At 43.8% G+C, this 26,667-nt stretch overlaps 1 protein-coding gene across 2 annotated transcripts in view; it reads left to right on the forward strand.

Annotated features, from left to right (window-relative positions):
- The first annotated feature begins 1,529 nt into the window (after positions 1 to 1,529).
- Positions 1,530 to 26,667, forward strand: part of ELP1 (elongator acetyltransferase complex subunit 1) — a 31,249-nt gene continuing 6,111 nt past the window's right edge. For both annotated transcript variants that reach the window (XR_009115880.1, XM_058043329.1), the window contains exons 1-28: positions 1,530 to 1,764; positions 2,792 to 2,944; positions 4,694 to 4,775; positions 6,682 to 6,762; positions 7,449 to 7,534; positions 8,108 to 8,207; positions 9,130 to 9,220; positions 9,717 to 9,840; positions 10,435 to 10,525; positions 11,597 to 11,827; positions 12,105 to 12,275; positions 12,871 to 12,970; positions 13,521 to 13,703; positions 14,502 to 14,608; positions 15,087 to 15,190; positions 16,009 to 16,062; positions 16,160 to 16,265; positions 16,893 to 17,008; positions 17,729 to 17,802; positions 18,431 to 18,509; positions 18,774 to 18,853; positions 19,691 to 19,831; positions 20,923 to 21,008; positions 22,099 to 22,247; positions 23,084 to 23,207; positions 23,626 to 23,723; positions 24,986 to 25,187; positions 26,117 to 26,178. Coding sequence is in view for 1 of the 2 variants with exons in the window: in XM_058043329.1 (XP_057899312.1) it covers positions 1,615 to 1,764; positions 2,792 to 2,944; positions 4,694 to 4,775; positions 6,682 to 6,762; positions 7,449 to 7,534; positions 8,108 to 8,207; positions 9,130 to 9,220; positions 9,717 to 9,840; positions 10,435 to 10,525; positions 11,597 to 11,827; positions 12,105 to 12,275; positions 12,871 to 12,970; positions 13,521 to 13,703; positions 14,502 to 14,608; positions 15,087 to 15,190; positions 16,009 to 16,062; positions 16,160 to 16,265; positions 16,893 to 17,008; positions 17,729 to 17,802; positions 18,431 to 18,509; positions 18,774 to 18,853; positions 19,691 to 19,831; positions 20,923 to 21,008; positions 22,099 to 22,247; positions 23,084 to 23,207; positions 23,626 to 23,723; positions 24,986 to 25,187; positions 26,117 to 26,178 (3,225 nt within the window). In the remaining variant the exon portion in view is untranslated. The remainder of the gene's footprint in view (positions 1,765 to 2,791; positions 2,945 to 4,693; positions 4,776 to 6,681; positions 6,763 to 7,448; positions 7,535 to 8,107; positions 8,208 to 9,129; positions 9,221 to 9,716; positions 9,841 to 10,434; positions 10,526 to 11,596; positions 11,828 to 12,104; positions 12,276 to 12,870; positions 12,971 to 13,520; positions 13,704 to 14,501; positions 14,609 to 15,086; positions 15,191 to 16,008; positions 16,063 to 16,159; positions 16,266 to 16,892; positions 17,009 to 17,728; positions 17,803 to 18,430; positions 18,510 to 18,773; positions 18,854 to 19,690; positions 19,832 to 20,922; positions 21,009 to 22,098; positions 22,248 to 23,083; positions 23,208 to 23,625; positions 23,724 to 24,985; positions 25,188 to 26,116; positions 26,179 to 26,667) is intronic.

The following is a 26,667-nucleotide window of genomic DNA, read 5'->3' on the forward strand; positions in this document are numbered from 1 at the left end:
CTCAAATTTGTCTTTTCTTGGTATTTGGCCAGTAGACTGGATTATAGGATCACACAGAATCACAGAATTGTTAGGGTTGGAAAGGATCTCTGGAGACCATCTAGTCCAACCCTCCCTGCCAAGGCAGGATCACCTAGAGTAGAATGCATTGAGGTAGGATTTTAATATCTCTGGAGACGGAAACTCCACAACCTCCCTGGGCAGCCTATTCCTGTGCTCTGCAAACTTCAACATAAAGAAATTCTTCCTCATGCTGAGGTGAAAGTCCTTGTGTTTTAGTTTACAGCCATTGCTTCTCATCCTGTCATTGGGCACCACTGAAAAGAATCTGGCATCATCTTCTTGTCACCTGCCTTTGAAATATTTGGATGTATTGATGAGATCCCCTCTCAGTCTTTTCTGGACTGAATAGGCCCAGGTCCCACAGTCTGTCATAAGAGAGAAGCTCCAGGCCCCAAATTATGTTTGTCTCCACTGGACCTTCTCCAATGGCTCCCTGTCTTTTTAAAACATCATCAGTACTGACTGTCTGAGTCTAGTTCCACTAGGAAAAGAGGGAAGTGTGAAGGGTATAACTGATTGCACAAAGTCCTTCTTTCCCCTGAAGGCTGAACTACCTTCTCCCCCTCAGCCACACCTGGAGGGAGGTGGCAGAATGTGACAGAAGCAGTGGCATTAGAACAGCACTAACCTATGTGAAGGCTGGCCTGTAAGTGCCTGGGAAGCCTCAGCTGGGGTGCTTCAGCTGGCTAGTGCCCAAAGGGCTCCAAAAGAACCATCCTGCTCATACTTACACACTGTCATCTTATACACTGTCACTGGCAAGGCAGCACATCAAGTGCTGCATCCAGTTCTTGGCTGCTCACTTTAAAAAGGACATTGATGTGCTGGACATGTTTGGAAAAGGGAACAAGGCTCATGAAAGGACCAGAAAACATGTCTTATGAGAACTAGCTGAGGGAGCTGGGATTGTTTAGTGTCCTGAAGAGGAGGCTCAGGGCTGACGCCATTGCTCTCTAAAACTCCCTGAAGGCAGGGTGCAGCGAGCTGGGGGTCTGTCTCTCCTGCAAGGCCTGCAGTGAGAGGACAGGAGGAAATGGCCTCAATCTGAGACACGGGAGATTCAGATTAGATATTAGTAAAAAAGATTATCACTGTCAGAGTGGTCAGACATTGGAATAGGTTTCCCTGGGAGGCAGTGGAGTCCCCCATCCCTTTTGTTTAACGATCTGGATCTGGAGATGTGGTTTAAGAGTTACAGTGGCAGTGTCGGGTGGATGGTTGGACTGGGTGACCTTAAAGCTCTCCCCCAGACTCGGTGATTCTGTTATTTCGGCAGGCTCACAGGGAGCTGGGCTCCGGAGGACTCGCAGCGCTGCATTTGCCGCCTCAAGCGGGGCGGCTCGCAGCTCCGGGCCCGGCGCTCCGGCACGGCCCGCGAGGGAAGGAGAGGCCGCGCTCCGCCCTGCGAGCGCGACACCGCGCACGGCGCCTGCGCCCGCCCGCCCGCGCTGCGCGACATGGCGGCCCCGTGAGGCGGTCCCGGTGCCTGCCGTCCCTCGCTGCCCGGCGTCCCTCGCTGCCCGGCCTCATCGCTCGCTCCCTCCCTCCGCCATGAGGAACCTGCGGCTGCTGCGGGCCGGCGGGTGCCGCTCCGCCTCCGCCACGGGCACCCCGCGATGCTTCTGCCTCGGCGCCGAGCCCGGCTCGGTTCTCGTGGGCTCCCAGTACGGGCTGGTGGAACTGCGCGCCGGCGGGGACTCGGTGAGGGCCGCGGCTGCGGGGCAGGGTTCTGGTGCTTGCCGGCGTGTTGGGGTCGGCTGTGGTTGCAAAGCCTCCGCCAGCGGCAGCTCGCCGGGAGCTCGCCTGTCTCCTGATGCGGCTCCCCCTTCCTGGCGGTGTCTGCGCGGTCCTGGACCCTCCCGCTGCTCCCCGCCGCCGCTTGCTGCTGTCTCACGGTGCCGTGGAAGCCGCTGCACTGTGATCTCCGTGGCTGAAGAGGCTTTCTGTGCCTCTAAAATACTCTATCTGCTTTTTTAAGAGCGTGGCTGTGTTAGACGCGTGTCATTCCCGTGGTTTAGTCTTAAGCACGACGTTACGAATAGTTGCATCCAGACAGAACCAAGCGCCGGCAAAGAGGTGGTGAAGAGTACAAGAGGAAACTTTGTAAACTTTGCACTAGGGAGGAAAACACGCCGAGATACCGCTAAAATAATAGAATGCTATTGAGTCATGAATTCCTGTTAGAGCTGTGTTGCTTTCTTCTCAGTGTGCAGCTCTGAGGCATCTAATTCCTTCAGTACATTCAATTCTGAAATTAAGTGACAAAAAAACTTTGGAGCTTTCCAGGGATTTATTTTTCAAAGATTGCTGTACCTTAACCATCCAAATGATTTTTCTTAGAAATTATTTTTTATGCTGTGTCTAGTAGTCTGCATGGCCCCTTATGAGCAGTGGGACACTTTAAGCAGCTGCCCATGCACTTCTTAATGTTGATACTGTGGTGAAACGTGAAAAGGGTATTGAAAGATGTTTAGCAGGGCAAATTGGAAGTTGTGTATTGTTTGTTCCCATATCTGGGTTTTCTCATTTTCTTCTATCACTTTTGCCTTAAGTGGAGATAAGTTCTTGCGAGTTGGCTTTTTTCTGGTGCCATTCACACTTCTACTGTGTAGTGCTTTGTGTCACTGCAGTAGGATGGAATATACCTATGTCTTTTACACTGTCATTTCTGCAAAAATCCCAGGGAGGTGATGTATAATTAGTAAGCCATTGACCTTTCTGTATCAAGGTGTCAAGAGAAATTTCCCTGACTGTGGATGGGTTCTTGCCTGAGGATGGAAGTGGCTGCATAGTGGGTGTTGAAGATCTTCCAGAGCAGGAGAGTGTGTGTGTTGCTACAGCAGCTGGAGACATCCTACTGTGCAATCTGAGCACAGAGCAGGTAACATGGGAGGAAAGACTCAACTGTAGTGAGGAAATTTGGAGGAAAGAGTAACATTTTAAATTTCTTCAGTGGCCAGTTGTACACTCATTGCATACTGAGCTGTGGCTAGTTTCCATTCTCTGGGCAGACAAACTGATTTTTGTGGTAGCCTTGGGAATGACTAAAGACAGAATATATACTCTGTAAAAGAACTTGAATTGAAATTATGGTTTGCCTGTCCACAGCCTGCATCCTCTGAGTTTGCTCAGTGGGCTCCTAGCAGCAAAGGATCTGCTGGAGAGTCTTACAGAAGCAGGATATCGCTGAGAGTAGGTGAAGAGTAAAGTAATCCATTCATAATCCACTGTGTAGCTACCATTTTGTTATCAGTAGGTACATGTTGGCATGATTTAGGAAATGGCAGAAACTGAGATACTTGCTTTCTCCTCCTTCCTCAGTGTCTTGTATCATCTTCAGCAAGACACCACAGCAGCATCCTCTGAAATCTGAATCAGCTCCCACAATACCAGTCCAACAGTGCAGGTTTAAGTGGACATGAGATGATAGTGGTCTGTCTGAGTTAGCTGTAAAATTGTGGTTATTTGTAGCTTGTCTGTTTTGGTTCATGTTTGCACTTGATTTGCAGATACCACTTAAGTGTTCAGTCAGCTGTATCTGAAAAATGTGTCCTGTATTGCAATTTACAGTATATCATTAGAGAATAGAAATTACCAGAGCTTTTGGGGGGTTTTTTTTGTTTGTTTTTTTGTTTGTTTTTGTTTTTGTTTGTTTTCGTTTTGTTTGTTTGTTTTTGTTTTTTGGTTGATTGGTTGGTTTGTTTGTTTTGGGGCTTTTGGGTTTTTTGTTTGTTTATTTGGGTTTTGTTTTGGGTTTTTTTTTTTTTTTGCATTGATAGTTGCACCAGGTTTAACATCAGATTCTTTATTTTGTGGGGTTTTGGCTTACTTTTCTGGTTTTTTGCTTTACTTTTCAGTCTTCTTTTGGTGCAGTCTCGGCACCAAGAAGGAGGTCTGGAAGACTCTTTTGCTTATTCTGAAACCCTCTCTATGTAAGCGATAGTTACTCTGCTGACAGGTGCCCAGTCTCACTTTTCTTACGTGGAAAGATTGTGACCCCCAAAACCTAATTTCTTCAATGGCATCATGTTGCTTTTTATCACAAGTAATATATTTGTTGTTCTTTTCCATGCCTTTTACAAATCAGAGTAACCATGCATAACAAACGTTCTCTGCCTACTGCTATTACTTGCTCATGATGGCCCAGTAAAACTATTCCAGCTTTCCATAAACTTTGACATTGGTGCAGGTATATACAGTTGTCAAGTTCAGCATTCACAGGCTGGTCAGAGTTTACCCCTGTGTTGGAATTTTCTAGGCAAGAATCATTATGTCTGTGTTTTGTTACTGAAGAATATTTGCCAATGTAATCACAGGCCCTATCAGGTCATATTAGCATTGACGCTATATGTGCTGACACAAGACTGAGAATTGCAGAATAAAGTTTTTTCCAAAATGATGCATGGTAGAATGTGTAGACTCTACATTACCTGGGTTCTCATTCATAAACATTCTGGAACTCTTTTTAGTCAGAAATGTGTCTTTTGTTTTGCTCAACACAAAGTGTGAAGTTAGACTTTAGATTTTTTTTTTAAGTAGAAGGCAATTTTCTTTTCCCTTGGTGACTGTTTGCTTTTGTGCTGGGATAGTGGTGCCCTCATGTTCCTGTGATCTTATTTTGGTCTTGTAGGTGGAATGTGTTGGAAGTGTGGACAGCGGTCTGAGTGTGATGAGCTGGAGTCCTGACCAAGAGCTCGTTTTGCTTGCAACAGGTATCAACAACAGCCTGTAAGCTTTCTGCCTGTAGGAGTGAAACTCTCTGTGGCCAAAGCACAAAACATAACTGAGATTGAGAGAGAGACGAAAAAGTTACAAGACTGGGACTAGGACTTAAAGTGGAAAAAACTCTACCAGATCCTATGTATTAGATTTCATTTCATGATTCATAAGGTGTTTCGGAGATCCAAGGAGAAATTGGTTAGGCCCAAAAAGCTGCTTTGTGGAAGAGATTTTAGTCCTTAAAATCTTCCCAGGAAGTACATTTGATCTTGCCTCAAAAGCATAATGACTTCTTTATATCACCATTTGGTTTCTTCATTACAAAAACTGTTTCTTGGCCTTTGGTATGAAGTATATGTGTCACAGGCCCTAATTAACTACAGGTGTGACTCATCTAGAAAATCAAATTAGCTTCAGACAAAAGAGAATCATAGAGTGCTTGAGGCTGAAAGGAAACTTTGGTGATTGCCTATTCCAACCACCTTGGTCAATGTGTGTTACCTAGAGCAAGTTGTTTGGGGATTTTGCCCAGTTAGGTTTAAGACCCCATAACCCTCTGGGCATCCTGTTTCTATCTGTTATCACCCTCAGAGTAAGAAAAACCCCCTTTTCTTAGGTTTTAAGGGAATTTTCTGTATTTTAGTTTGTGCCCATTGCTTCTTGTGCTGTTGCTCAGCACCACAAACAACATGGCTGTGTCTTCTTTACTGTACCCCACCTCCCACATAATATATTTACACATCCTGTTGAGATTCTTACCTGGAAAGATTGTACCTGAAGCCTTCTCTCCAGGGCAGTCTGGCTTGTCTCAGCCTCCACTCATGTGACATCTTTCAAGCCCTTAATCATAATTTTGATCTTTTGCAAGACTCACTCCAGTATGTCCTTCCATTTAGGAAGCCCAAAAATGGAGTCAGCATTCCATATTTCTCACCAGCACTGAATGGAGGAGCAAAATCACCTCCCACAGCCTGCTGGGAGCACTCCTAATGCAGCCAGATGCTGTTGTCCGCCTGTGCAGCAGGATGTAATGCTAGCTAGTTCAGCTTGGTGCCTCAGGAAACACAGTGTACTGGTTTTTGCCAAGCTGCTCTCCAGCCACTTGATTCCCACTCTCTCTTTAGTTCCTAAGATTATTCTTTTCCAAATGCAGGACATTTTTTTCTTGTTGAGCTTTATGAAGTTCTGGGCAGCCCATCTTGCCTACCTGACAGGGTCCCTGTGGACAGCAGCATAACCTTCTGCTTTACCTGCTGCTTTTCCCAGTTCTGTGTCATCTACAAATTTGGAAAGGGTCCCATTCTTTGGATTATTAAGGACAATGTTAATCATTGTGCCTAGTGTCCAGGGGCACGCTGGTGGCTGACCTTGAGCTGCACTTAATGACAATGCTAGCAAGCTTTTGAGCTTGGCAGGTCCTCTCTGTCCTTTTATCTATCCCATACTTCATGGGTTTCTCTGTGATGAGTTGGCACACAGCATCAAAAGCCTTACTAGAGTCAGGATAAATGAAATCCACTGTTCTCCCCATATCCACAAGCTGGTCATCTCATTGTAGGAGCTTATCAGGATGGTATGATTTTCTCTTCATAAATCTTTCATGACTATTCCCAGTAGCCTTCTTGTCCTTCATATCTCCAGAGAAAAGGAACCAAGTATTTGTTTGGAAGGTGGAAAAACTTATTAAGGTTAGGCCAGGAAGCATATTTTTGAGGAGAAAAACTTGGAAGTGTTCTGTTCCAGTTTACGGTTTCATGCTTTGGAGGATATATTCTCTCTAGTACCATGTTTTCTGTATTCAGGTCCATGGCAGAACAATAGGAGCACACAGGAGAGCACTTGAGTTTTTATTTGCTGCAGATATCATTACTAATACTGTATTTTATATCTGCCTTGCAGGTCAGCAGACTCTCATCATGATGACAAGGGATTTTGAACCAATTTCTGAGAAGCAAATCCACCAAGATGAGTTTGGAGAAGGTGAGAAGCGCACTGAAATTAAGTTGCCCTAGCTGATGTAGTTGATATGTTGTAAGCACATGGAAAGTAAGGAAATGGAGCTGAGCACTTTGAGGCCCCAGGAGACATTTTATTTATTTTGTAATGCTGCTTGACAGCTGAAGGGTAAAGTCAATATTGTTACTTGTCAGCATAAATTCAAGTAAGGTCCATGTACCAATGTACTTTGTAGGCTACATAACTTCCCAGCAGGTTTTTAGAATAAAATTTGGGAAGAAGGTGTGTCATCATTGAATCTGTAACGGGAGTGAGGCAACACAAAAACTCTAACTCTCTTCAGCAGGCTAATATGAGTTTTATTAGAAACCAGTTCTTTTTATGTGCCATTCCTGTCCAGGTGAACCTCATTGGTCATGTAATCAACACCCTGTCACCACTAGCTAATTAAGAAGATGCCCTTTGATAAACATATAATGGGAAAACAACTGTTCAAAACACCAGCTGCAAGATTGTTTTAATTGTTTCTCTCAGCCTTCTCAGAACTCTCCAGAACAATTCCTGGGAAAGTTTATCTGGCTTTCTCTCTCTGACCTGACTGTGGCATCCACAATGGTGTGGGTTGCTTGAGGCTCTAGTTGTTTTCATAATGCACAGTAGTTAAGGTGTTATCTGTAAATCTTTCACTACAATGATTATTTCTTCTCCAGGAAAGTTTGTTGCTCTTGGATGGGGTAAAAAGGAGACACAGTTCCATGGATCAGAAGGGAAACAGGCAGCACATCGCAAGCAGACGGTATTATACTGCTTTTTTGTGTCAAGCCAATGCTCTCTCAGGGAAAACATGCATAAAGAGAGTTTCTGTTATTCCTGTGATGCTGATTTGCCACCACCTTTCTGGTAGTTCTCTTCATATGCTGCTTCTGTTTGTTCCTGTGTTGTCTGAAATCATACATTTTTATCTTTCTTTGAATTCAAGCAAGCATCAGAGAGTATTTACTTTTCAAACAGAGCTCAAAGTAAGATTTGCAGCCATTCCAGCATCAATCTTAAGCAAATCTCAATTCACCGTGTGTCCAACTTATGCACTGTTGTCTATAATTAGAGACCCCAGTGAATGGGAAGGATAATGTGTGGTTATGTGAAGAGACAGTCATATGCACTTGGAGGAGGAACAGATTGAATTAAATAGTTTTAATTCTAGTGTTTCCTAAAACAACATTTTGAATACTGAGTTTTTAACTTACTAGTCTTGACACTTTTTAATGGATGGATTTCATCATAAGGCTCTTGAAAGAGCAGTCTGTTTAGACAAAGACAGCAGGTGCCTTCCCAAGCTTTGATGCCACGTTCTTTTGTGTGACTTCAGGAAGTGCTACCAGCATCAGCCTGGGATGATGGCAGGCCTCGGGTGACGTGGAGAGGAGATGGGCAGTTTGTTGCAGTGAGTGCTGTCTGTCCAGAGACAGGTATGACACTCCACTTCTTTGAAATACCAGCTTGTGTAAAGGGCTTCTTAAGCAGAATCTAGGTAAGGCAAGGTCTGTTTGTGTCTGTTGACAATTTAAAGTGAGGGTGAGTTGAGCTATTTAATCACCCTTTTCTCTGCTCTGATGTTCTCAGAGCCATTTTATAGATATGATATTTTGAATATCTTCTGTGTGGTTTGGTTTTCAGTTCTGTGAGATGCCAGGAAGGAGTACTACTTTGCAGATACTATCTGAACTATCTCTTTTACCTGCTCAAGCTTTAAGCAATACCTGATGGGCTCTCAATGCCAAATGGATGAATATGTTTGGGTTCATATACCCACTGTCCCTCATATTAGAGTTTAGCCTTGCACACTTCCTTAAAGATACTGGTGATACTTTTCCCTTGGTTCTGCGCTGAACTCAAAGAGGTGATGAGCATATGCATTACCTCTAAGACTGTGTGTTCATGAAAAACTGTACATTACTTCTAAGACTGTATCATGGAAAACAATGTATTTTCCATTATAAATACTACTTTCTGAGCAGTTTAAATGTATTGGTTAACATATTGAACTGCATCAAACTGCACTGCTCTTCCACTTGTTTGGATTTTTACCTCAGTTTACTTCAGATTAGGGAGGATTGTAAATTTATAGCTCGATTTTAACATTTCTATGGTGAGAGCTGGAGCGAAAAATTATTATGACTGAACTACATCAGACTGAAATTCCTAACACAGTTCCTTTAGTCACTTGCTTACTATGGGAGAACTGCCTGACACAGAATAAATTCTTAGCCCTTAAGGTGTACAAGAGAAATCTCCTTTTATGCATGTGCATCAAAATTTGCTCTTGTACCCTCAGGAAAGTCTCTTCCCAGTTTTCTTAGACTTTTGTCTCATTGCTCTCTCAACCTGTAGGTGCTCGGAAGGTCCGGGTATGGAGCAGAGAGCTTGTGCTGCAGTCAACAAGTGAGCCTATCTCAGGATTAGAACAAGCACTGTCCTGGAAGTGAGTAGTACTGCAGTCTGCATGCCGACAGCAGTGGTGCTTGTTATTCCCTGGTCACAGTCTTTGATCAGCATTATTTTAATTTCTTCAGCATTTGGTTGATTTTTCCCAAAACTTGAAGAAAGTTGCCTTCTGATTCAGCATAAAGAAGAGTAGCCCTTTAAACCCTGAAAATCCTAATACTTTCATCACAAGTGGGAAGAAGGGATAGAGTCTCTGCATAAAGTCAGAGTCAAGTGGGTTTGGGCTCAGCTGTATAAAAAGAAATATTACAGGTTCCTTTCCTAGTGCTGACATTTATTCGGTCACATATCATTTGGTGGCTATCATAAGCTCTGGTCTGTACTGGATCTATGACTGTTGGAACAGTGCTGAGGAAAACACGTCCTCTGCTGCCTTTTCTTCATGTCACTGGAAAAAATGTGAGATCATGGGGGTTTAGAATGACAGTTAGGGATTGTGTAAGCAATGAGTTTTCATTTGGCTCTTTTTTAAGGCCCTCAGGAAACCTGATAGCATCTACACAAGAAAAACCCAACAGACATGATGTGGTTTTTTTGGAAAAGAATGGACTTCTTCATGGAGAGTTCACCCTCCCGTTCCAGAAAGGGCAGGTCAAGGTAAGTTCCTTGTCTGGGCTTCTTTGATGAGAGTGTAATGGAGAAGAGGACTAGATCTCTTACAGATTATAGGAAAAGTTTTTTAACTTAATACTTTGTGCTTATCCTAATGGGAGAAGTGACCTGAAAAGAGAACAATGAAGAAGCCTGTGGAGAAGATGCAAGCCCATAGTACAAAGACATGTAGTAAAGGATGATTGTAGCCCTGGGGTACTCCTGTGCTCTATATACTTTGCACTAGGCAAGTGAATCAAAAGTACTTTTCAGCATGTCAGTCATTGCAAGAGTACTCACATTATCCCAAATAAGTGAGAAGCTATTGCTAGAGTGTTACTTCAGCTTCTGTGCTTGGATGCTGAGAGGTCTTTTGGCAGGTGCTTAACTCAATGTCAAGGAAAGCAAAGAGAAGGCTGCTGTCATTTTTCTGGCCTCCTCATCTGTGGTCTTCTCAGGATGCCTTGTCAGGAGCTTTGTGATGCGCATGGGCTCTGTTTGTGTATTAGCCCATGTGCCTTTTGTTGTTGGAGCCCCTCCTGGTCTTGTAAACTTTCTGTGAGCAAGAATATCAGCAGCAGCCATGTTTATTTTCTGCAGGTTAACGAAATGCTTTGGAATGCAGATTCTACAATCCTGGCTCTATGGCTGGAAGACCTGAAGGTGGAAAACTCCAATCCAAACACTTATGGTGAGAGCACTCCATGGGGCTCTGGCTCTTAACACTTGCCTGCAAATGTTCTTAGTAGTGGGTACTTACCTGCAGGGTAGGAGACACTGTGGAGGCTTGCAAGTGGCTTTGAGACCACTGTGCTGGTGTCATGGTTTAACCACAGACAGCAGCCAAGTGACCCCACAGAGTCACTTGCCCACTTGCCCACCAGCAATATCATGGAGAAAATCAGGTGGGTAAAAGCTGGAAAACCCATGGGTTGAGATAGTAACAGTTACTATGAAAAAGAAAAAGCCATGTGTGCCATAAAAAGCAAAGCAAGGAATTAGTTCACCACTTCCCCTGAGCAGACAGGTGTTCAGCCATGTCCTGGACAGCAGGGCCTCATCAAGTGTAATGGTTACTTCTATTACAGAAGAAAAATGCCATCAGTTCAAATATCCCACTCTTCCTCATTCTTCCTCTCACTTTATGTATGAACATGATGTCATGTGGTCGGAAATATCCCTTTAATCAGCTGGGGTCACTTGTCCTGGCTGTGTGCCCTCCTGACCTCCTATGCATCCTCAGGTTCCTTGCCAGCTTGGCAGTTTGGCAGTACAAAAAGCAGAAAAAACCTTGGCTCTCTGTAAGCCCTACTCAGCAATAACTAGAACATCACTTATTATTTATGCTGTGTTCAGCACAAATCCAAAACAGAGTCCCATACTTGACACTGTGAAGAAAATTAACCACCCCAGCCAAAACCAGCTCAGCTGGTGAGGAAGAACTGGTAGTTCAGCCTGAGTTTGAAGCATCTTCCAGGCTGCTGTAACTGGAAATGGTACAAATGGAATAGTAAAGGTCTGAGTCCTCCATTAAACCAGGGGTACTGTCTCAAAGGGTAGCTCAGTAAATTTTAGGATTGACTTTTGCACAGTGTGTTGTTTTCTTGTGCTGTGTGTTGTATGACATAGGTCATGGACTGAAGACTAGAACTGCTATTTTAATTGCACTTAACCCACCCATAGAGGGGCAGTGGTGGTTGGGAGGGATGGTTTGAGCTGGGTCTCAAATACTAGTCTGTGGTAACTATTTGTTTTTCTGCAGTTCAGCTGTGGACCACAGGGAACTATCACTGGTACCTAAAGCAAAGTCTACACTTTGGTAGCTTGGAGGAAAATCAGTTGGTGTCACTGCTATGGGACCGAGAGAACCTGTATAGACTACATATACTCTGCCAGGGCTGGCATTACCTCTTCTACGACTGGCACTGGACCACAGACCATGGGCTGGGGGAGAATAGTCAACATATGGCAAATGTGGCTGTCATAGATGGAGGTAAGCAGTGGGACAGCTTTCCAGCTCTAGGGTGAGAAAAGATGAGGTAGCCTTTTGTATTCAGTTCTTCTTTTAATTGTTGCTACAGCACTTTTAGGGAGGGATCCACGTAATTGATACCTGCTTCAGGGTTAGCTCAATGAAGATAACCACTAAGAGCACACCAACCATTTTCCTGTAACATCATTTCTGCTTCCTATAAAGAATCCAGGAAGAACTTCACTAACATTTGAACATTTGGGGTTCATCTTGTATTTTCTTCTCTTTTCTTCCACAGATAAAGTGCTTGTCACAGCATTCCAGCATGCTGTGGTGCCTCCACCCATGTGTACCTATGAGCTCCAGCTCCAACAGGCAGTTAATCAGGTTGCCTTTCACACAGATCCCAAACATAGTGGGGACATGGCTATCCTGGATGCTGATAACAGGATCTCTTTGTACAGATATGGTGAGAGCATGTTACAGCCTTGTTAAAAGAAACCCTGTGTTCCTGAGAACAGTACCTTAGGGAGACTGGTTAGCTGATGGTCACTTAAATCTTTACACAAGACATACTCGGTTTAAGTGTGAGTTTAAGCTCTCTTCTCATTTCCAGTAGTTTGAGTGACATAGCATTTTGGTGGTGCATTGACTTTGTGAGAAGACAGCGTTTGGCACTTGACTATGTCATTGTGCTGGTAATATTCCCCTGCCTAGCTTCAGCTTGAGTGCAGCACGTGGTATCTTGCATAAGCTGCTCTGATGGCATGATCACTGGGAAGTGTCTGGGAACCTGTCTGGGGCACCCAGCACTTCCCAAAGCAGTTCTATACACAGTGTGCTGTGAGGAAACAGCTGTTTTGTACTGCAATGTTGGAATGTGACTGTCTTTCTCAAAGTGAGTGTTAATGAGAGTTAACATTTTGGCTGTAAAAATAGGGATGGCATTTTCTGATGTTTTTAATACTTGCACGAAGCATCTACTTTTTGCAAAGATTGAAGATGGAAGGGGCTCTGTTGGGTGGATGTCTAAACTCTGCTTTGTTCTGCTTTGTGTTTGCTAGGACAGAGTACAGGGAATGACCCTTCTGTCAAGTTTGGAGCTGTGGGAGGAAATGGCTTTAAAGCAACTGTAGAAACACCATACCTGGATAAAACCTACAGGTGATAAAGAACTACTACAGCTGTAGAGGGGATAAGAGGGTTGTACCTGACTGGATGCTTAGGAGGTCACAGCTCTTACCACTTTTCTCAAGATTTTTAAGAGGCTATCAGATAGCATGGTATCATTTTGTGGACACTGTGCCTGCAACTAGGACTAACTAAAGGACTTTGAGCATCCTTTACTGAGGTCTCAATCTAGCAGAACCAGTGACTGTTAATGACCACAGAAAGATATCTCTTCCTGTGCCTTCCTGTGCCTGGTGCACAAAGGAGTGATGGTGCAGTGCCCAGGCCCATGATCACATCACACAGAGCAACAGACCTGCTTGCATGGCAGAGACAGTGATGAGGTTAAAATTCCCACCATGTTCCCTCTTTGTTCCTAGGGGATTCATGCTTTGGGTATTAGTGTTTCTGCAGTGGAGCCCTCCCAGCCATGCTGTATATTTAAACAGTCAGGCTGTGCTTAGGAAGTCCTCTGCCTCTTTAGTGAGGTGGCCTATCGAAATCAGGTTCTATTTGTGTCTCAACCTCTCCTATTTCGTGACAGAGTTGATGTGAGCAGCAGCAGCAATGAAGTGATGAATCCTCTGGGGCTCCGATTTCTTACCTGGCTGCCAGATGACAGCTTCCTGGTTGTTGGTGAAGGTCAGCATGCTGCTCAGTCTGTCCTTCACCATCTGACTGCAGTGCCTCCTGTGGCTGGAGCTGAAGAAGAGTGCCTGAATTTACGGTACTAGAGATCTGTCAGTTGTGGCTGAAGTCTGAGAATGCTTTCTGGACAGTGCCTAGAAGGAATTAAGTCTCGTATTAGCCTGGAGGCCCTGGGTTAAGGGATTTGGTGCTCTTCTGACAGGAGAACCAAACGGCTCATGAGGCTCCCTGCTGGTCAGCACTTGCCTGTAGTCCTGATGCCTACACCCAGCCTGGCAAGGGTGCATGCCAGACCTGCCTGTATCAGTACAGGATAACTCTGTTCCTTGGAATTCGAGGCCCTTGGGGGAGAGGGGACGGCACATGGCACTAAATTCCTCCATTCCTTTTCCCACCATTATCAAGGTCCAGGAGGGGACCAGTAGCCATCAAAATTGCTGTCCTCCTTCTTTTCTCCTCCTCACCTGCTGGTCTTTGTGGGGCCAGTTGAGCTAAAACCAGACACAAAAGAAAGCCACCTGGGGTGCAGAAATATGGGAGGGCTGCTTTTTGCAGCACTCACCCAGCAGAGACAGAATGATTTGCACATGAACTGCAGAACAGAAAAAGAGGGGTGTGTTTGCAGAGTGCTGCACTGCAGACAGTGACCAGCGCAGTTAGGCAGATGCCTGTTGGCAGGAGTTGCTGGTGCTCTGTGGTGCCACTGTCAACTGACACAGGTGTGAGAAGACTGCAAAAGATCCTTATATGATCAAAGTATGTCCATGCTGGAGATGTGCGTCTTTTCAGCTGGCTACAAGACAGGCAGGAACAAAGTATCTGCTCTTAAGTGTGTCTGCTGTGACTGACATTCTGTACATCCTCCGTCTTGCATCAGGTTGTCAGTGCCTGTAGATGGAGAAGTGATCAGCCTGTACTGCAGCCCAGTGACCAGAACTGTAGCTCTGCAGCTGACTGATAGGCGGATCCTAAAATACCTGTGGGGTAAGCTGGGCCCTGTTAAAGTACCTGGTCTTAGGGGTAGTTGTTACATATTTCTTAAAAAGTTTAATGAGATGATTTGACTTTCGGGGACTTGAGTGACTCTTCCTGTATAGTTGGTGCTGCTTTTATATTTCCTCTCCTTCCAGAAATGGGCTGAAATTAGTGATTTGTATCACAATTCAATTAAAGGTAACACATATGTTAACACGAATATGCACGTACAAAGTTCAGTGCTTACTGACTGCCACATTCATAGATCTTCTCTCTCATTCGACGGTGGAATAAAGGCACCACTGAGCCCCTGGAAGTTACCAACTTCTTGTCCACTGTGTCATGGATTTCTGTGCCAGCATTCCCTGCCTCTTTCAGATAGTGTAGCTTATTCCCAGTTCTGGTTTTCTTAAGATACATATCATGTGGTTTTAATGTCTGAATTTTTGTTTGGCTGGAAAACAATTATATCTTCTTTGCTCCTTAGAGGCTTCTACTCCAGTCCTTGAGCCTTGGCGGAGTAGCAGTAGCTCTGCTGTTCAGTTCCCCTACCGTTGTGTGCAGACTTCCATCACAAGGATCAGTTGTGAAGTAAGTAAGGATGCAAACAGATTAAATTCCCTACTCAGTTGTTCTCTGTGCCAAAAGTACACCATGGTCTTCTGCCCAGGGCCCAGTGATACTTGTTCATGTTCTTCATAAGGCCCTTTTCAGAGCTGAAAGCTTATCTTCCCTTGCCTTCTAGAGCATTTCTGGTGGATTGCAGTTAACACCTGATCACCCTGTTCTATGAATACAACAAATAATTTCATCAAAAAGTGAGAAAATTCAGATTGGAAATTTCTAGCAGTTACTGCCACACTCTTTTTGAAAGGAATGTTCAGTTTTATTTGAACTTAACATATTAGCAAATATGGCTGCAGTGAGTTACTGCAGATGTCCTGCTACTGTTTTTTCCTCTTGGAGATGCTTTCTTGATAGTTACAACAGCTTGAATGACTAGCTGTTTTGCTGATATTTCTGGGGTTTCTTTCCTTCAGTGTGCATCCAGCTGTAGGAAGCTGCTTTGCTCAGCTCTGTTGTGGAGCTGTTCCTCTGGTACCCTAGACCAAGTGCTGCTGAATAGAAGAGTCTAGATTTCTAGCATGGCTTCTGTTTCCATTTTGCAACTGTGCAGTTACAGGGTAGGCCAGGCTGGATTTTCAGCCAGCAGTGTTTAAAGATGTTCAAGTTAAAGTCCTCCTGGAAAAGAGGTTGGATGACTTGCTGTTTGGCTTCTCTAACTAATTCACATGAAGTACTCGTTACCTAATTGTAAGGTACTTCAGTGTAAGGTACTTCAGTGCTTGTCAGTGTTGTGAAAGACTGGAGGTTGTGATGGCTCATAGTTGTCATTATTTTAATTACAGGAGGTGATCTTGGGCCTCACGGATCGATGCCGGTTTTTTGTTAATGATATTGAGGTACAAAGCTTTTGCCCCTCATTTCCTGCCCTTTTTCTCTGTCAAAGGCAGCTTCCATATCCTGGTCTAAACTGTGATAAACTTCATTTTTTTACAGGTTGCTTCTAACATCACATCATTTGCAACATACAATGAGTTTTTGTTGGTGACAACCAACTCGCACACCTGTCAGTGCTTCTGCTTGAAGAACTTGTCAGTGAAGGGTAAATATCATTTAGCATTTGTCTTGGAAACACAAGATGTCCCCATTTTTGTTGTATTTGGGTTCCTCAAAGGAAATGTTAAAGAGATGAGAGTAAGAGAGCTGCTTTCAGAAATCTACCAGAGAGCAAGGAGCTCAGGAACTGACTGTATATCAGGTGTTTTTCACAGGGAAGAAAATTTGTGCTGTAGTTGACTCTTACACTGTTTCTAACAGCCTAGCCCTGCATTGTCTTCCTTCCCTCCATGTTCAAAAGGAGAAGTCTGTGTGCTATTTGAGGGTGTGTGGTAGGGAGGGGAATCACTGTAGAAATAGTTTCTGGTGGTGTCTGGCTTTGAGAAGCATGATGACTTTGGTAAAGGCAGGACAACAACTTATTGGTCCTTTTACACCCTTCAGTGCTACTCTTACCTGGTCTGTTGAGCTTTGTCATCCTGTTGTGCAGAAGACGCAGCTTTGCTTGTCTTGTTCAGCTGTGATCAGCACTCCACAAGGTCTCATCCTGTCAGGAGTTGTTGAAGATTGCTGTTGTACTGGTGGCTTGTACTTGCCTGGCTCCTACAACAGGAGGTCCTAAATGGGGCACTGTGCTGCGTGTGCCATGTATGCTGATGAATGTTGTCTCCAGCCCTCCAGGCCAGCCTGAGCAGCGCTGCTGCACCCAGCAGTGAGACTGTGCGCAAGGTGGAGCGGGGCTCACGTATCGTCACCGTCGTTCCCCAGGACACAAAGGTGGTGCTGCAGGTCAGTGCTCTGCCTGTGTCTGCTGACATGTGCTATCAGGATGTGCAGGGGTCTGTCACTGTGAGCACCTTGCCAGCCTGCAAACAGTATGTGCAGTGCTACAAAGCTGGTGCCCTGCAGTGCTACAGCAGAGCACCTCACAAATCTCTGGCTGCAGAGGGATTTTGAGCATGCCTTTGGAAGTTAGATTCAGTAGAGGCAGGTAGGTATGTGCAGAACTGGGAAGGACTATTCAAGTTCCTAATGGCTGAGGTAGTGTAGTGCTACATATTGTGCCCTCTCATCATGAATCCAAGACTCACTTCCTAGTATTTACTAACAGCCCTCCATTAGCCTTGGCACTTAGTTTTTTGCTGAGCTTGCTCTTCAGAACTGCTAGAGATTCACAGAATGGAGAAGGATGTAATTTGAGAGGCACTTTTGAAGGTGTGGAGCTCAACATCTTCCACAGAGCAGGACTAACATGAAAATTTGATCAGGTTGCTCTGGGTCATGCCTGGTTGGATAGAGTCCAACCTTCTGAGGAAGGAATGTTTCTGGACTGAGAGAGTGTTCAGGTATTTTTCCACAGTTGTTGAAATTGCTTGCCCTCTGAAGTGAGCAACCAGGCCTATGCACTTGCAAGTAGCAGACAGGCCAAAGAAACTGGCCAGTCCTTACTTTCCCCACAATGTAGGCAGAGTAACTAAAGTAAGTATTCGTGTGGATCTTGTGTTATAGATGCCAAGAGGAAATCTGGAGACTATTCACCACCGTGCTCTGGTTCTTGCCCAGATTCGGAAGTGGCTAGACAGGTAAATGGTGCTGGTGTATTCTTGTCTTCCCTCCTCCAGTCTGAGCTGTTAGACGCTGACTGACCTGGAAAAGAGAGGGAGGCTAAACTCAGAGGAATTGACCTTATGAGAGGGAGCAAAACTGTTTCTAGGGTGACCACCCAGGAGTCTAGCTTTCAGCTGTGCCAGGTACTTCTCGCTTCACCACTGAAGGGCTAAAAATTGTGTGGGTGGGAGAAATCTTCATCTATATGTGCTGAAATTGTGTGGGTGGGAGAAATCTTCATTGCTCCATTCTCCAGACGTCTCAATCACTTTAAGATTAAGCTGGCTGTTTTCCATTTTTTACTGAGTTCATTTACACTGAAATTTTCTGAAAGGGAAATTGATACAAAATGTAACATTGTTTTAATGGAAATAAAAATAATCGAAGTTCTGTATTGCTTCATCAACCTTGCAAGCTGGCGTGTCCCACTGCCAGGGTCAGCAGTGAGCTCTATTGACCTTGCACATTTTTCTGGAATGCTGTCTACACAGCTTATGGTGTAGGCGGTTCTCATCCCACTGCTTCTGTTCTTAGCTCTAATCAGTTGCCTTTGTTTGCATCTTATCCACTAAGTAAACTCTCCTACTTGACTCATTCCTCCAGGCTTATGTTCAGGGAAGCTTTTCAGTGTATGAGGAAGCTCCGAATCAACCTCAATCTTCTCTACGACCACAATCCCAAGGCAAGTCTGCCCAGCTCTCTTGTGTTGTTTGCTACACTAATCTATCCTGGAATCCACTGAGCAGTGTGCTCAAAAGTGTAGGTGGTACTGCTTTCAGCAGTGATGGCTGGCTGTTCTGCACTGCAGCATCATTGCACACACAGATCAAATTTAGCATTTCCTTCATCCTGTACTTTCAGACAAGGTCTCTGAATTTATTCTTATACTTGATGTACATGTTCTTACTGTTCAGAATATCAGTGGTAATACTCTTGTTCATTTCAGGCATTTCTGGAAAACACAGAAACTTTTATCAGGCAAATAGATTCTGTGAACTATATCAACTTGTTTTTCACAGAACTGAAGTAAGTATAAGTCTGCAAATGGAACATGCATGTAATCAGTGGTTGTACTTTATTTTGTCAAAATGTTGGCAACTCTTCAGTGTGGGTGCAAGGAATCAGAAATCTGGCATCTTGAGTCATAAAGTCTTGAGTAGGCTCAGTAGTTTCAGGGATAGCATGTCTTGTTGGAAATTCCCATTTGCAGGCAGCCATTAGATTTTTGTAGCAAGTAATTAGTACATTATCCTAGTGCTTTGACTTCTCTGCTGGTTTGCTGTAGAGTAGTAAATGAGAACAGAGAAAGTTTTTTTCCCTCATAAAGAGGAGTAAGGTAGCAGTGCATATTTACTCTGAGGCCAAGATACTTGCTTGAATCCTCAAACCAAGTCCCCTGACTTCTTTTTTAAAGGCTCAGTGATGAGGCTTTACAGTGATGGTAGTTTCACAACTTCTCAAGCTTGCTAAAGTCAATAATTGTGTAGGAACTGGTGCTATCGCTTCGGTTTGATTTTCAGTCTTGACCTGACCAGAAATAATAGCAAATGGCTTACTCTTCTGAATTGTTCAGTGGAAATATCCATAGCGAATTTAGTGGAAGACAGCTGTATCTTGTAAATCTTGTCTTCTGATTTTTTGGTGCTTCTGAAGTAAATGTTTGACCAGTTTTAGGGGATTTTTTATGCCTTTCTTGGCTGACAATCAGTTTGGATTGTCAGAGATTTTTGGAGAACTTCCTGTTAGCATAGCAGTTAATGAGTAGTTATGTTCTGCATGCATTTGAGTTCCTTAACCTTACTGTCTTTGTTCTGGGCTATGTGGCGGGTGGTGCTCTTATTCACATTACCTGTTTTTATGCAGAGATGAAGATTTCACTAAGAGTATGTACCCATCTCTGAACGGCAGCAGTAACAGCCAGCCACGCCAGCATCCTGATCAGAAAAAAGTAAACCTCATCTGTGACGTGATGAGAGTTGCCATGGAGCACATTGACCCTCAAAAGTGAGCACTTTCTTACTGTAAAGGAACCATTAGAGAGATTTCCAGTAAGTCATTGACAGGAAGCAAAGCTGTCCTTGACATCAGTTCCTTTGGCCCTAGGTTCTCTGAGGTGAGCTTGTGCTCCACAAAATTAACTATACCATGCCTTGCTTCTGCTGAGTATGCTATCCTGGAAACATCTAATAATTCCACAGACAGCATACCAACATTTTACTATTAAATAAAATAATAGAATTAAAATAATAAATGCAGGATGCTTATAAAGATTTTGGAGATACACTCAATTTAGGATCAGTCTGTGTGGGAATGGACATATGAGCGAGAGTTTCATCTTGGTGAGTTGCTGACTGTTTGAAGCAGCTGGCCCTTTGGAAAGATATCAGCTGTTCCATTTGACACTGAATTACTTTGTAAATGATCAGCTCCATTTTTCTGATTGATTACCTTTTTGGTAACCATCCTTCCTGGATGAATCAACACCAGACAAAGATAAAAGCTGGGAAAATAGGATAGTAACAATGCCTGGTGAAATGGTGCTAAAGTATTGACAGTCTAATATTAAACAGTGGAGAGGGGAGCAACTGGTGGTGAGTAGCTACTGAGAATTTAGACACTTTCCTGCAAACTATTTCAGAAAACAAAGCATTTGCTTGGCTGGGAAAGCTATTTTGAAATAGTAAATGTGAGATGTATGGAAGTACAAATAACACCCTAGAAAGCTGTCAATTTTTAAAAAAATGCTATTTTTGTGCCAGATTTCATTTGGAAAACCATGTCCAGCTATCTGAACTTTCAGAGAGAGTTCCTTCATCATGCTAGCTGGCATGGTAAAGGAAGCTCATTCTACTCAAAACACACTTCCAGCTTTGTGACATGTTTGGGAAGACATGCTGATAGAAGAGCCTTTCTGGTCTATTCTCTTTTTTTCCTGTGTTTGCTGCCTCCCTCTAGGAGGATCACAGTGCCTGAGCAGTTTATTTTATTTTTTTTTTACTAAGACATAAACTAGAACTTGTACAAACTGCTTAAAAAAGGAATAAGCTGTGTTTCTGCCTTCTCATTTTCTCATTCACTTCTTCTCTTTTCTTCAGATACTGCCTGTCAATACTGACAGCACATGTGAAAAAAAGTCCTCCAGAACTGGAAATTGCTCTCCAGAAGGTTCATGATCTTCGAGGTTTTGTATCAGAAGCTCAAAAGTTTTGAAAATGGGTCATTTGCAGAAGCTTTATGTTAAGGAAACTTCTCTGTCCAACCAAAACTGTTAAGGGGGAAACTTCCTCATCTGGCCATCCAGGATCCTGGCAGACTGGCAGTCACATTTGCACCACCTGAGCTGGGACCACCCCCCACAGCTACATCCCCTACCCTCACAGTCAGACCAGGATTCCTTACTGGCTCCACCTCAGTTTCCCGTATCAGAGTCTCAGGCATTCTGGTCCTCAATATAATTAGTCTCAGTGCAGTAACTAAGTAACAAAATAGCAGCTCCAGCTATTGCCCCTGAGGAGAGGACCCGAGCAAAGAAACCCCTGGGCCTGTGAGTACTTTTATACCCTCGCAGTACATCGCTGCAAAAATCTGGCAGTCCTCAGCTCCTACTGTGTCTCACAGGTCTCTATCCCCTTTGCTAGGCAAGGGGTTGGCAGTTCAAACTGGAGCTCTCACCACCCAGTGCTCAACCTGCCAGATTTCCCAGCACAGCTGAATCCTGAAATACTGCACTGGATGTGTTCCTCAACACTTTGATCATTAGCCTGGTTCACCAAAAAAATTATTTTAGGGTTGCTGTTTATGGAGCAAGCCAAAAACCAGAAATGGACTTGAATCCAGTATGTGTTTAGGTACAGCAGCATATCAGCTAAGACAGGCTGCTCTACATACCCTCAGCTCACCCTTTTGACTAGGTCTTTTGGCAGTTACCCCAGAGTTGGACCTGTTTTCACTTTCCAGTTGGAGCTCTAGTTCTCCCAGAATGGAATAGGAGGTTCCTACTCTGGATTCTGGTATCCCAAACTAGCAAACTTTGCTTTTATTCTGTGTTGATCCTTCAAGTTCATCACAGTTGCACACTCACTGCTATGCTGGGGATGGTCCTTGAAGTTGCCCAGTAAAGGCAAAGTAACCCCTCTGCAAGGCAGAGCAAGCTGTTAGTCCGATGGGATCTCTCTGATGTCAGGGTTGTGCTTGATGATGCATCCTTTCCTCACAGCACGGCTCCACTGCTGGTGGTGTAACAGGTCATATGCTGTTTTGTCTTGTTCCAGAAACCATTACGCCAGACGTCCAAGCTGTGAGTGCAGAAGAAGCACTAAAGTACCTGCTTTTCCTTGTGGATGTCAATGAATTGTATGATTATTCCTTGGGGACGTATGATTTTGATTTAGTCGTCATGGTGGCAGAAAAGTCTCAAAAGGTCTTGGTTCATAGTTCCAGCTAAGGAACTTATTTTTCTGCTTTCTCAAAGGTTCTCTGTAGTCTGCAGATCAGTTTGCATGTTTTCGTAGTAATGGCTCTCTACCCAGGCAGGATTGCAGTTGCTCAGAAGCCCTATGTGTGTTTGGGATGATGCTGGGCAAGTGTCATGTCTCTGCATCCTTTGGTTCTTGAGCACAGCTCTGGAAATTTATTTGTGTTCAAGGTGAAACAGTGCTGTTCTAGAGCAGCAGAGCAAAGTAGCTCTGGGGAAGGGAGGGATTGGTATCTGAAGTTTTGCAACTGCCTTCCTTTCATTCTCAGTTCTGCACTTTTTTTTCTTGCTTCTTTAGTGGTTCCTATGATAATAGCATTTGGGTTTAATGTAAAATCTCTGAACTGAAATGCCCATCTGCATCTTCAGAGTTTTCTAATGTTATAGCAAATTCTACTGCTCATCAGTTAGGACACCCTATTCGTGTTAACAGGTTTTATAACCTTTGGTGTGGGGAAGTTGATCAACCTTATGTCTGCAAATGTATACATAATCATAGATAATAGAAAACAACACTTGATATGACACATAGGCTTGAATTTTAAATATTGCCAGCCTTTAGATACTGTTGAAATCCATGTGGGAGCCTGGTAATTCAAGTTAGTAATTTCTGGCAAGAGTATGTGCACAATTCGATTAAGATGGCTTACATTTGGGGGGGAAAAGCCTTTTTTAGTGTGTTACCATATTTTTTCAAATATGGGACTGTCTGTTTGTGAAGATGGGGGCAAATAAGGATTTTAGCAGATTAACTCAATTGCCATTTTTATTTTTCTTTACAGGATCCAAAAGAATACTTGCCCTTCTTAAATGCCCTCCGGAAGATGGAAACCAATTATCAGCGATATACAATAGACAGACACTTGAAGAGATACACAAAAGCTCTTGGCCACCTCAGCAAATGTGGTAGGTATCCTAAGGAGGATTTCTGCAGTGTAACATGTCCGTTTGGGAGAGCCTTTCAGGGAAAATAGCTGAAGAAAGAGAAGGATTGCACAGAATCATCTTCCCATCTGGTAATGGGTGGTGAACTTCTGCTACTTGCTTTTTGTACTGTAGGTTTGTGTGGGAAGAAAGAAGTGTTTACTCTTCTGTGGTCATGAAGCACATGAAGCCTTGTGTTGTTCCTGTTCAAGTGAATTGTGCCTGGTTAATATCTCTTGATGCAAAACCTCAAGGAAGTGAACGCCTTGATTTTACTGTAGTAGAATGGGTGGTCTTCCACCCAGGCACCTCTAGTTGATTCTTCATGTTGTGAACCCAGACTGTCTCGGAGCCATGTACTTTCTCCTTAATTTTTACAAAAAGTAAATTGTTTCTGCAGGTCCTGAACACTTCTCTGAATTTCTGAACTTGGTGAAAGATCAGAATCTGTATTCTGAGGCCTTGAAGCTCTACTCCTCTAGCACTCAGGAGTACAAGGTGTGTAAGCTCATGACAGTGCAGTGTCAAAGGTTTATATTCCCTTATGAATGTGTTTGGATCTCCTCAGCACCTTGCATGAGGGCAGGAAAGAAACTGCAGCTGCATGTGTTCAAGCTCTGTAGGTCGTTGCTCTTCCAGTGCTGTCTGAGACCCTTTTCTGAGATAACAGGTGGAATGACTCTCAGCACTAACCCTGTGTGACTTGGTCATCAATGGTTGTTATTCCTTTCATCCTGTGACTCAGAGAGCATCTGGAAGTCCTGTTTCTTCTGCTGCACTATCCTGTAGTGTGCTGAATAACTCATAACCTCAGGAAGACTTCTCCCTGTTTTGACCTCTGTGTGGCTTGCAGATTGTGTGGGGACAATTTGTTATCCTTAAACTATTCTGAAAAGTGCTGAAGAACTTGGACACTTTTGGATGTGCTGCTTCCTAGTACATAGTGTCCCTTACTGGTTTCAGTATTACTGAAGAACTTCAGCTTGTCCAAGGTTGAGATAAAATGTTAAATACATTTAATATAAGCTAATGTAGATACTGTAAATACTCAAACACACAAGCCTTTGTACAAGGAGGAGTTGAGTGAGAGGAAAAAGAGAAAATTGGTTTATTTGCAGTACAGTGAAAGCAAAAAGGAGTCTTTATTCATGAGGGAGATCTGTTTCTGAGTGACTCCTCGGAAATAATTTATTATTCCCCCTGTATCCTTCCAGTGAAATCCACTTACCCCTTCTTCATGGAGATAGTGAGCTTTGAGTAGCCTGTGCCTGTAGAGTTACTGAGCTTGTGTGTTCCCTTGTGCCAGTGTTTGTTTCCTAAAGTAGGTTGGTTCAGAGAGATATTCTACAAAAACTGCTCATGTGGGTGAGGAGGAAGGGTCTGGTTTCCTGTAGTATCTAATTTACCCAGCATTTGGTTTGGAGAATCAGGTACCAGCCCTGTGTCACATTACTGTAGCTCTGTGAAGTATCTCCATGTGCTGATCATCAGCCCTTGGTTTGATAGAGTTTGAAATGAGGTAGAAACTTCATGCCTAGAAATTCCTTGGAGAAGCTCGGTAAGAGGCTTTTGTTGATAAGCCTCCATTTTTACCAATGGAGGACTGCTACTGACCTTTCTTTTTTTTTTCTTTTTTTCCCTTTTTTTTTTTTTTTTTTTGTTTTGTTTTTGTTTTTTTCTTCTTTTTTTTTTTTTTTCCTTTTTTTTCTTTTTTTCTTTTTTTTTTCTTTTTTTTCTTTTTTTTGGTCCCTGTCTTTCAGGATATCAGTGATGCATATGGGGAGTACTTGATTCAGAAGCAGCTGTATGAACAGGCTGCACTGATATTTGCTCGTGCTGGCATCTTTGCAAAAGCACTTGATGCTTTTCAGAGCAGTGGCAGCTGGCAACAAGCCCTGTGCATGGCATCTCAGCTTGGTTACACAAAGGATAAGCTGTCCAGCCTGGCACGGAGCATGGCAGGTAGGCCTTGAAGAGATGTAAATGTGCAGAGCAGAGTGGCTGCTGTTATTTATGGTTCACTTCAATTTTTCCTAAAATTCAATGAAAGCTTCATTATTCAGCAGCGGTTTTCTTAAATGAGAACAAAGATCCCATGTTTCCCCAAGGTTTGTGCATTTGCACATGACCTTTGTTTTTCAAAAGAACCAAAAGATGCTGAAGCTGAATTGGTAGGCAACACAGGAGCTGCCAAGGAAACTGTGCCCTTGGCTGCCTGGTGCTGACTGCTTCTTGCATTGTTCCCTTGCAGCTGGTTGCCAGACTGCTCTTCCAAATTGCCTCATTAGTTAACCCCAAGGAATGGACGTGCACTGAAGTGTCTGATGTAACTGAGGCCTCTAGACATTAACTGGTCAAGTGCTGTGCCTATTCACCAACCTTCAAGGCTGTTGGATAATTTGGAGCTGCATCTTGTTTTCTCCTTGAAGCCAGCTAGCAGCTAGGACCAGCTGATACATAAAGCTGTGTGCTGTCCTAAGGAGAGGAAGATAGCTGGTCGCAGAATTTGTACTCACTAGCACAGGTCAGACGTGAGGTGTGTTGTGGACCTGGTGGACCTATATTTCAGCAAGAGAATGGAGCATCATTTCTCAGAGGCAGAGTTCATGAAGGGCCACTTAACACAGAGGGAGTATGGCTTCTGGAAGTCTACTCTTCCAGAGTCAGATACCCCAGTATTTGCTTTTTTTGTCAATGTGATTTAAATCCTTCATGCCTTTAATGCTTTTTTATGGTGCCCTTTTTAAATTACAGCTGTAATTTAGCAATTGAGTACATGTGTGAGCGGATAGAAAGTCTCTCAGTGAGTGGGATTTTTCCTCTACTTTGTAGTTTTCTGGCACAAAAATCTAGGTTTTTCTGAGAAGCTGAAACTCCACTTTTTCTTGTAGGAAAACTAGTTGAACAGAGAAAGTATGCAGAGGCAGCCATACTCCTGGAGCAGTACACTCAGGTAATGTCATCACCCTCCTGACTGTGACCAGTAATGCCCAGTATTGTCAGTCAGATACACCATCTGTGTTTCCTCTGTTCTGCGCCACATGTGACTCCATGCATGCTGACAGCAAAACATTCTGCCGAGGGCCCCCTTGGGGAGGGCAGAGCAGGCCTGGGTGATGCCATGAGCAGGCTGGGGATAAATGCTGTGTCTCTGAGTTTTTCCACTTGTAAAGCCTCCCATGCTTTGATACGAAAAATGTTTCAGCTCTGTTTTGTCTCAGGGAGCTGAAGCATGAGGACTGGAATAAGGAAGACAGAGTTCCAGAGGGATTTCCCCTTAGTGTGGGAGAAGTAACATAGATTTGCTGAGTTGGTTTGTGGGTTTTGTTTGCTTGTTTGGGTTTTTATGTCATCAACACCTTGAAGTAGCTGGCATAGTAGTGTTTTCCTCTCTTGACTGGGATACTGCTGTGTAGAAATAGCCATCTGAATAGCCTCTACC

This window comes from Melospiza georgiana, chromosome Z (assembly GCF_028018845.1).
Source record: "Melospiza georgiana isolate bMelGeo1 chromosome Z, bMelGeo1.pri, whole genome shotgun sequence".
Classification (NCBI taxonomy): Eukaryota; Metazoa; Chordata; class Aves; order Passeriformes; family Passerellidae; genus Melospiza; species Melospiza georgiana.